This window comes from Crocuta crocuta, unplaced genomic scaffold, assembly GCF_008692635.1.
Source record: "Crocuta crocuta isolate KB4526 unplaced genomic scaffold, BGI_CrCroc_1.0 scaffold334, whole genome shotgun sequence".
Classification (NCBI taxonomy): domain Eukaryota; kingdom Metazoa; phylum Chordata; class Mammalia; order Carnivora; family Hyaenidae; genus Crocuta; species Crocuta crocuta.
Genome location: NW_027533260.1, coordinates 1,851,484 through 1,861,367, shown reverse-complemented (window position 1 = coordinate 1,861,367; position 9,884 = coordinate 1,851,484). Strand labels below are relative to the sequence as shown.

Here is a 9,884-nt window from a genome sequence, read left to right as displayed (position 1 = left end):
TTTTTTTATTTCTAGGAGAGAGAGAGAGACAGCGTGAGCAGGGGAGGGTCAGAGAGAGAGGGAGTCACAGACTGAAACAGGCCCCAGGCTCTGAGCCGGCAGTCAGCACAGAGCCCGACGCGGGTCTCGAACCCACACCGCGAGATCATGACCTAAGCGAAAGTCGGACGCTCAACCGACTAAGCCACCCAGGCGCCCCTATTTATTTGTTCTAAGAGAGAATGTGCAATCCAGCAAGCGCATGCGAGGGCCGGCGAGGAGAAGACAGAGGAGAGAGAGTCCCAAGCAGGTCCCTTGCTGTCAGCTCCTCTACCTGTGAACGGGTGTCTGGGGGGCTCAGTCGGTCAAGCAGCAGACTTCTGCTCAGGTCATGACTTCCCCTCAGGTCATGATCTCACGGTTCATGGGTTCGAGCCCCACGTCAGGCTCTGTGCTGACGGCTCAGAGCCCGGAGCCTGCTTCGCATCCTGTGTCTCCCTCTCTCTCTGCTCCTCCCCTGCTCACGCTGTCTCTCTCTCTCTTTTTCTTAAAAATAAATAAACATTAAAAAAAAAAAACTACCTGTGGAGATCCCTTCCCAACTTAGGAAAAATGGAGAGGAGAGAGAAATAGCAAGGGGGCTTCGGAGCCTCAGGCCCGGACTAGGGGTGCTCACGCTTCCCCTCTTTCTCTCTCTCTCCCCCAGAACTGAAGTACCTGGGGAACGGCTCCTCTCTTCCTGTCCTGAAAGGGGAATCTCTGCTCCTGGTCTGTGTCACCGACAGCAACCCTCCGGCCACACTGAGCTGGGCCCAGGGGAGCGGGACTCTGAGCCCCTCCCAGCCCTGGAGGCCGGGGGTCCTGGAGCTGCCCCGAGTGGAGTTGGGCCACGAAGGCGAATTCACCTGTCGAGCTCAACACCCTCGGGGCTCCCTGAGGGCCTCCCTGCATCTCTCTGTGGTCTGTGAGTGCGGGGACCCCCGGGGGCGGGACGCCCGGGGCCTGGGGAGCAGAGGCGCCGCTGACCCCGCCCCTCCCCCCACCCCGCAGACCCGCCGCGGCGGCTCAGCCCCTCCTGCTCCTGGGAGGGCGAGGGGCTGCGCTGCACCTGCTCCTCCGCAGCCCGGCCGGCCCCCACCCTGCGCTGGCGGCTGGGGGAGGGGCTGCTGGAGGGGAACGGCAGCAACGCCTCCTTGACCGTCACCTCCAGCTCCGCGGGGCCCTGGGCCAACAGCACCTTGAACCTCACTGGGCCTCTGGGCTCCGACCTCAGACTCAGCTGCGAGGCCCGGAACGCACACGGGGCCCAGAGCGCCACCGTCCTGGTGCTGCTGCCAGGTCTGGGGGCGTCGGGGAAGGTGGGGCAGAGAAAGGCGTCCTAGAAAAGACGATCTGGGTGGGGGTGGGGCTGGGGTCTGGATGGGAAGGGGTGAGAGAGAGGAGGAAGTCTGCGGGGGCAGAGTCCAGGTTTTCTGCTGGTTGGGGGATAAAGTGCACGAGAGCCCAAGTCTGCGGGGAAGCCTGTGCACAAGGGTCCTGGGGCTTGGAGGGGGGTCACCCGAAACCCCACTCCTCTGCAGGGAGGCCTCCGCTTGGGGGAAAATTCGTGCTGGGGGCCGTCGGGGGTGCTGGTGTCGCTGGCCTGCTCAGTCTCTGTGCTTGCCTCATCTTCACGTGAGTGTTGTCCCTGGGGGGGGGGTTGTGGGTTGGATGGGGTCCGCGTCCTAGGGTCCCAGGCGGCCCCAGCTGGAGGAGCCCGGATGGTGGCCAGGCTGTAAGATTTGGGCACTGGGGCAGTGCCACCCTGATCACGCCTGTCCTGATCACACCTGTCCTCATGGGTCGACGGGCTCCGTGCGTCCTCTCCTCCAGCCGTGCCCAGCCTTGCCAGCCTCGTAAGCAGGGGACAGCAGCTCACTCCTAGCTCTGAGTCAGCCGGGCTGCTGACAGGTCCCTGCCTCCCCCTCAGAGTGAAGACCTGCAGGAAGCAGGCACCAGAGACAGCTGCTGGTCGCAAGGAAGCTGTCTGCACCTTGGGTCCCATCTCCCGGGTGAGTGTTGAGCCCTCTGTCCATCGGGGTCCCATGTGGCCACCACCCTGCAGTGGCCACAGCCACACCCTTCTAGATGACTTAGATGGTCATCATGGCCCACACAGGCTTTTGCTTTCGGGTCCTCATCAACTCAGTCACCCAGTCCAGTGACCTGGGAGTCGCTTGCCCCTCCTTCCTCTCTCTCCTCCCTAACACAGGATGCCAGGGAGACCCCACTCCCCAAATGATTATCATCTACTACAAAGTTCAGGGGTCCCCATGACACTCTCGGGTTCAGTAAGTCACCGGAAGGACTCAGAACTCACAGAAATCTGTTAGACGCCTGGTTAGTTTATTCCCGGGAAAAGGTACAGCTTAAAGCAGCCGAGGGGAGGGGCGCCTGGGGGGCTCAGTCAGTTAAGTGTCTGACTTCGGCTCAGGTCATGATCTCACAGTTGGTGAGCTCGAGCCCTGCATCGGGCTCACTACTGTCAGCACAGAGCCGGCTTTGGATCCTCTGTCTTCCTCTCTCTCTGCCCTTGCCTGCCTGTGCTCTCTCTCTTTCTCAAAAAGTAAATAAAATATTAAAAAATAATAAAACAGCCAAGGGGAGAGTCCGGGGAAATTCGGAGCATGGACCTCCCAGCTCTTTCTCTCAGTGGAGCCTCAAAGACAGCTTATTTTCCCCAGCAATGGTGTGGGATAAGAGACGTGGGTCAGTGGGTGGGTCCGGCCCCCCAGGGACGCCCACCCCGGCCTCAGGTCTAGGGTTTCTATCGGAGGGTTGATCACATAGGCTTGGAGCCGCTGTATGACTAGCCTTTCTTACTTGGTCTCCAGCCCCTCTAGATAGAGGTCAAGCTGATACTGTGTGGCCCAAGCCTCACCCATAAATCACATTAACATAAACTGTCTGGTGTGGCCAAAGGGTCCAGGGGCCCAGAGAGACATTTCTATCAGGCAGGACATTCCAGTGGCTTAGAGATTCCAATCCAGGTACTGGGCCAAAGGGTCAAAGCTTTCTATGGGCGTGGTGAATGCTTTAGTGCACAATAAATACCCTTTGATTTAAAAAATGCGTTATTTATTTTGAGAGAGACCAACTGCAAGTGGGGGAGGGGCAGAAGGGGTGGGGAGACAGAAAATCCCAAGCAGGATCTGAACTGTAAGTGCAGAATCAAACGCAGGGCTCGATCCCACAAACCATGAGATCATCATGACCTGAGCCAAGATCAAGAGTCAGATGCTCAAGGGCGCCTGGGTGGCTCAGTCAGTTAAGCATATGACTTTTGCTCAGGTCATGATCTCACTGTTCATGAGTTCGAGCCCTGCACAGAGCCTGGAGCCTGCTTTGGATTCTGTGTCTCCGTTGCTCTCTGGCCCTCCCCCATTCATTCTGTCCCTCTCAAAAATGAATAAACATTAAAAAAAAAAAAAGTCAGACACTAAACTGAGCCACCCAGGCATCCCAACATTGATTTTAATGTTCATGCTACAATTTTGTTACAGTGTTCGCCTATACTCCTGAGATTCGGGGTGGTCCCTGAGGGCAGTTCAGTTCTTAGCAAATTCCTGTCCTTCCCACACCACCCACCCCATTCCTGTGCATCCTATCCCAATTTGCTATTAGATAGAGGTATAATTGACTACTATATACCATATATAGTAGTATAATTGACTACTATGTGAAGTTTTTTTAAATTATAGTACTTTTATAAAAGTACTTTATAGTTTTTAAAAAACTATATTATTTATAGNGGGTCAGAGAGAGAGGAAGACACAGAATGTGAAGCAGGCTCCAGGCTCTGAGCTAGCTGTCAACAGAGAGTCTGACGTGGAGCTCGAACCCACGAACCGTGAGATCGTGACCTGAGCGGAAGTCGGATGCTCAACCGACTGAGCCACCCAGGCGCCCCACTGACTACTACTTTAATGTCGGCATCCCCCATTGCAAGCTAGTGGGAGGTAGTGGATGATGTCTGCCTTGTTCCCTATTGAATATCCAGGGTCCGACACAGCGCAGCTGTTCCATAAGGTGACAGGCACTGGGGCCAGAGAGACCTGACCCTACCCACAACTAAATGTGTGATTTGGGGATATTTACTTAGCCTCCGTTTCTCCCCCTCATGAATGGGGCTAATAGTGCCTCCCTGATGGCTTTGGTGAGGAATCTAGGAGCCTGGCAATTGATTACCAAGGGCGAGGCATTCTTACTCTCAAATCTGTATTGAAAGAATGAATGAATTCATGGGGGCTCAGTCAGTGTTTGTGGAATGAATAGATAAAAGACTAAGTGCTCAGTGTCCAGGCTTGCTCGTGCATCCCCCTGGCTGTCTGCCAGCTCCCGTTATCCTAATTTGATCCCCCTCTTTCCCCTCCACTCAGGGTTCGCAGCATGAGCATCTGTCAGGGACCCCTCTAGACCACCCGTCCCCAGCCGGGGACGCTCCCCCTTTGGAGGAGGAAAAGGAACCCCACTATGCTTCTCTCACCTTCCATGGCCTGAAGCCCTGGACCGCTCCTCAGGACCTGGAGGCCACCAGCACCACGGAGTATTCAGAGATCAAAATCTGCAAGTGACGCCTCCGGCCAGCTCCTGCAACAGCAGGCCAGAGGGCTCGGGGCTTCTCAGGAAGGGGGACCGCAGGGACAACTCCTGAGTGAATAGTTGGCCACGCGGTGTAGGGGCGGCCACCTGTGTGGTGATGGGCAGGGCTGGGCTCAGATTTCCGCTGTCACCAATTAATTACAGGCCCGAGTTGGAGCAAGTCACTTTACTTCTCAGTCCTCCCTTCTGTAACGTGGATGCGACACACCTAACGCAGCGCCAAGGCGGCAAGAACCTTAAAGGGTCTTCCCTGCAGAGAGCACCTTGCCCGAGGTCACGGCTCTTCCCAGGCCAACCGACCTGGTCTGGAGGATCCCCACGCGGCTGGCGCCCCCCCTCCGCCTTCCCCTGCACCTTCCAGCCCCCGCCTCTGCCCCCGGGCTGGTTTCTCTGGAACACTCTGGGCCTGCTTTCTGGAAACCCAACTCGTGTATTGTCACCACACGGAAAATCATTCCCGGTTTTCCGAAATAAACAACACGTTGTCTACGGTTATATACCCTCCTTCTTTGTACGCCGCGGATGCTTCGGGTCTCCTTAACAGTTTCTTCTTCTTGTAGACTCCTTGCCATTACGATCTGTTTCATTTACACTGTAATGTGTTAACCTTAAGATAAAAACTGCCAGCTACCTTGCCAGCAAAAATGGGTTTGTTGGGGGAAGAAAATGGAATTGCAATCGTAGGAACGCGGGCTGCAGGAAACCGGAGGCAAGTCTGCGGAATGAGTAAGAGGCTCGGTTTTTATGGAGAAAAGGGGCAAATGGGAAACGCTGTTATAAGCTGAAAGTCCATTGGAGTAAACGAGGGAGTTGGAAGTATACTGGCTTCTCATTGGCTGAATTATTGGGGGTGGGGTGGGGATAAACAAAGCCTCGCCTCCTCCTACCGGGAAGGCCCCATACAAGGTCAACTCCACGCAAGGTGAAGTCCACCTCTTCCGGTTGGGTCTGCAATTGACTATGAGTGGTAGTGGATTAGAGCTCTCCCCGACTTCACTGTAGCGCGGTTTCTTGTTATTAATTTTCACTATAGTTTTTAAATGGTCACATCCAATTTATTTCTTAACATTGATGTCCATTTAATTTCTTCTATTGTGTACATTAATGAGAAAACACGCTCAATTATGAGCCAACACAGGGAACATGTATTTTCAGAGTTAACGGCTCTTCGAATTAAAAAAAAATTTTTTTTACCTTTATTTATTTTTGAGAGACACAGAGAGACAGAGCACAGGTGGGGAAGGGGCAGAGATAGAGACACAGAATCTGAAGCAGGCTCCAGGCTCCGAGCGATCAGCACAGAGCTCCATGCGGGGCTGGAAGTCCCAAACCATGAGATCATGACCTGAGCCAAAGTCGGAAGCTTAACCGACTCAGCCACACAGGTACCCCAACTACTCTTCCAATTTCATATGTCAATGGGCACCTGGTCGGCTCAGTCAGTGGAACATGTGACTCTTGAGCTTGAGGTCGAGGTTGGAGCCCCACACTGGGTGTAGAGATTACTTAAATATAAAAATAGATATTTGACCTGTCAAATTCCATCTTTCATGGCACAATTTGCTTTGCTGCGTCTCTTGATCAACAACTTTTTAAAATGGTTCTACTGACAAAATAAATGCATTTGTTCTCATTTTTTATTCTCTTCTTCAACACTATACAGGATGACTCCATTTGTCCCCGTGCTGGTGTTCAGTGACATTAATGTAAAAGAATAAGATTCTTCAGGGATAAAAATCTTTTTGAAAAGGTCATCGTGGAAAGGCAGGAACTACCCATTTCAAGTCAGAAATTCTCTTCCTGTTCTAAGTAATATCTCCTTTAAGAACAGTGTTGATGGGGTGCCTGGGGGGCTCAGTCGGTTAAGCGTATGACTTCCGCTCAGGTCATGATTTCGCGGTTTGTGGGTTCGAGCCTGTGTCGGGTCCTGTGCTGACAGCCTGAAGCCTGCTTCGGATTTTGTGTCTCCCTCTCTCTCTGCGCCTCCCATGCTTACACTATGTCTCTCTCAAAAATAAATAAATATTAAATAAGAACAGAAGAATAGCATTGATATAAAGAGATAAGTTTTTCATCAATTCTTTCTTTTTTTTAATGTTTTTTTTTTAAATTTATTTCTAGGAGAGAGAGAGAGAGAGACAGTGTGAGCAGGGGAGGGTCAGAGAGAGAGGGAGTCACAGACTGAAACAGGCTCCAGGCTCTGAGCTGGCAGTCAGCACAGAGCCCGATGCGGGGCTCGAACCCACGAACCGCGACATCATGACCCAAGCGAAAGTCAGACGCTTAACCGACTAAGCCACCCAGGCGCCCCATCAATTCTTTCTTTTTTAAAAAAATTTTTAAAATGTTTTATTTATTTCTAGGAGAGAGAGAGAGAGACAGCGTGAGCAGGGGAGGGTCAGAGAGAGAGGGAGTCACAGACTGAAACAGGCTCCAGGCTCCGAGCTGGCAGTCAGCACAGAGCCCGACGCGGGGCTCGAACCCCCGAACCGCGAGATCATGACCTAAGCGAAAGTCGGACGCTTAACCGACTAAGCCACCCAGGCGCCCCTCATCAATTCTTTCTTTAACACATTCAAGATATTCTTGTAAACACGAACACTTGGGGCACCTGGATGACTCAGTTGGTTAAGCATTGGACTCTTGATTTTGGCTCAGGTAATGAGTTCAAGCCCTGTGTTTGGCTCCTCACTGACAGCGTGGAGTCTGCTTGGGATTCTCTCTCTCCCCTGCCTTGTGCTGGCCCTCCCCCACAACTCCCCTCTCAAAATAAATAAACTAAAAAAACCCCCACAGAGCACTGAACCATTTTCTGTTCTTTCAATTGGCATAATCCTATTGCTAACCAGATACTGAGAATTATTCTTTTAAAAATATTTTTTAATGTTTATTTATTTTTGAGAGGCAGACAGAGAGAGACAGAGACAGCATGAGCAGGGGAGGGGCAGAGAGAGAGGGAGACACAGAATCCGAAGCAGGCTCCAAGCTCTGAGCTGTCAGCACAGAGTCTGACACGGGGCTTGAACTCACGAGTTGTTGAGATCATGACCTGAGCTGAAGTCAGATGCTTAACCGACTGAGCCACTAGGTGCCCCCAGATATCGGGAATTATAACTACAAAATAAAATAGGCATCCCTTCATGGAGTATATTATTTTTTAAAAAAAGATTTTGAGTAATCTCTACACCCAATGTGGGGCTCAAACTCACAACCCTGAGATCAAGAGTCGCACACACCATCCACTTAGCCAGCCAGGCATCCCTATGGCTTATTTTAAAAATCAAGAATTTGGGGGGCTTCTCTTCAGAATTAAAATATAATCTCAGTGCTTCAAATAAACAATTTGAGGATTTTCTCAACTTTGTTAAAAAGAGCCCCTGGGGGGTTTTGAATGAGAGAGAATTGAAAACTACTGAATGGCAACAAATCATAACAAGCCTTTAGCCCCTCAGTTCCAACAGCATAAAGGCTAAGTACGAAAACAATTTCCAGGTACCTGGGTGGTTCAGTTGGTTAAGCATTCGATTTCAGCTCAGGTCATGATCTCACGGTTTATGAGTTCAAATCCCGCATTGGGCTCTCTGTAGTCAATGCAGAGCCCACTCGAGATCCTTTGTCTCCCCTCCCCTGCTCATGTGAGCACTCTCTCTTCTGTCTCTCTCAAAAATAAATAAGGGGCGCCTGGGTGGCTTAGTCGGTTAAGCGTCCGACTTTCGCTTGGGTCATGATCTCGCGGTTTGTGGGTTCGAGCCCTGCGTCGGGCTCTGTGCTGACTGCCAGCTCAGAGCCTGGAGCCTATTTCAGAGTCTGTATCCCCCTCTCTCTCTGACCCTCCCCTGCTCAGGCTCTCTCTCTCCTAGAAATAAATAAAAATAAAAAAAAATAAATAAATAAACATTTGATGGGGCGCCTGGGTGGCTCAGTCGGTTAAGCGTCCGACTTCGGCTCAGGTCCCAATCTCGTGGTTCGTGGGTTCGAGCGCCGTGTCGGGCTCTGTGCTGACTGCCAGCTCAGAGCCTGGAGCCTGTTTCAGTCTGTGACTCCCTCTCTCTCTGACCTTCCCCTGCTCCTGCTGTCTCTCTCTCTCTCTCAGAAATAAATAAAACATTTAAAAAAGTAAACAAATAAACATTTGGGGAAAAAAAAAAGAAAAATGCGCATCCCTTCAATGTCAGTACAAGAGGCAGCGGTGGTGATGGGGGGCATCGTGTAGGAAGCCCAGCCAACGTCGGCCCTGCTCCCGCTCTGAACATTGTCTGCCTCTTTCACAAACATCCATCAAAACCTGGATTTACAGTATCTCCATCACAAGCGGTACCATTTTTCCTGTGAAAAATAAGACAACAGCCTCCAAAAGGAGCCGCGTATGCTAAGCCCCTCGCCACCAAGCCCAGGCTCACCGCTTCGGCTCCCCCAGACGTGCAAGCTTAGAGTCACTCAGGAATCACACACTCAGCAAGAGTCAGGTAGTCGGTCTGACAGACGCCCTGAAGGAAAGTGACCTCGCAACAGCCAACCTGCTTCTCGGCCTCAGAGAACTGCCCTGTTCTGCTCCCTTTGCCCGTAAAAGTCTTCCACGTGGTACAGCTCCTTGGAACATCTTTCTATTTGCTCAACTGGGTGCTGTCTGGTTTCTGAATCATTGAATAGAGCCAGTAAGATCTTTAAAATGCGCTCGGTTATATTTTGTTATATTATTTTAATTTTTAAAAAATGTTTATTTATTTTTGAGAGAGAGAGAGACAGAGTGCGAGCAGGGGAGGGTCAGAGAGAGAGGGAGACCCAGAATCTGAAGCAGCTCCAGGCTCTGAGCTGTCAGCACAGAGCCCGACGTGGTGCTTGAACCCACAAACTGCGAGATCATGACTTGAGCCGAAGTCGGATGCTCAACCGACTGAGCCACCCAGGCGCACCAGTAAAAATCGTTTAACCCCTCCCCTCCCCCCCCCGCCAGCAGCACCTGCACCACAAACATCTAAGGTCAGGCCAGGGTCTAGTTTGGGGGCAGAGGTGAGGCACAGAGGAGAAAGAATGGGCTCCAGTCACCACCAACCGCATGGTGGCATATGTCATTCTTACTCCCTTGGGCCCTGCGATTCTCATCTAATGCAGATGACAGTGCCGTCCTCTTTCAGAGGTGGGGCGACAAGCTGCCAACAGACACACAGTCAAGAACGGGGCTCTGCAGACGACACACCGGGGTCGGAAGCAGTGCGGATGGGGTCCTGGCAGAGCGATTCTGTCTCTGCCTGAGCAGCACTGGG

General features: G+C 52.0%; 1 protein-coding gene across 1 annotated transcript in view; it reads left to right on the top strand.

The window, feature by feature from the left end:
• The window catches only part of SIGLEC11 (sialic acid binding Ig like lectin 11), a 19,900-nt gene extending 14,785 nt beyond the window's left edge, over positions 1 to 5,115 (top strand). The window contains exons 5-9 of the mRNA XM_077747142.1: positions 686 to 943; positions 1,030 to 1,317; positions 1,560 to 1,653; positions 1,949 to 2,030; positions 4,398 to 5,115. Of these exons, the coding sequence (XP_077603268.1) occupies positions 686 to 943; positions 1,030 to 1,317; positions 1,560 to 1,653; positions 1,949 to 2,030; positions 4,398 to 4,592 (917 nt within the window). The 3' untranslated portion in view covers positions 4,593 to 5,115. The remainder of the gene's footprint in view (positions 1 to 685; positions 944 to 1,029; positions 1,318 to 1,559; positions 1,654 to 1,948; positions 2,031 to 4,397) is intronic.
• The last annotated feature ends 4,769 nt before the right edge of the window (positions 5,116 to 9,884 follow it).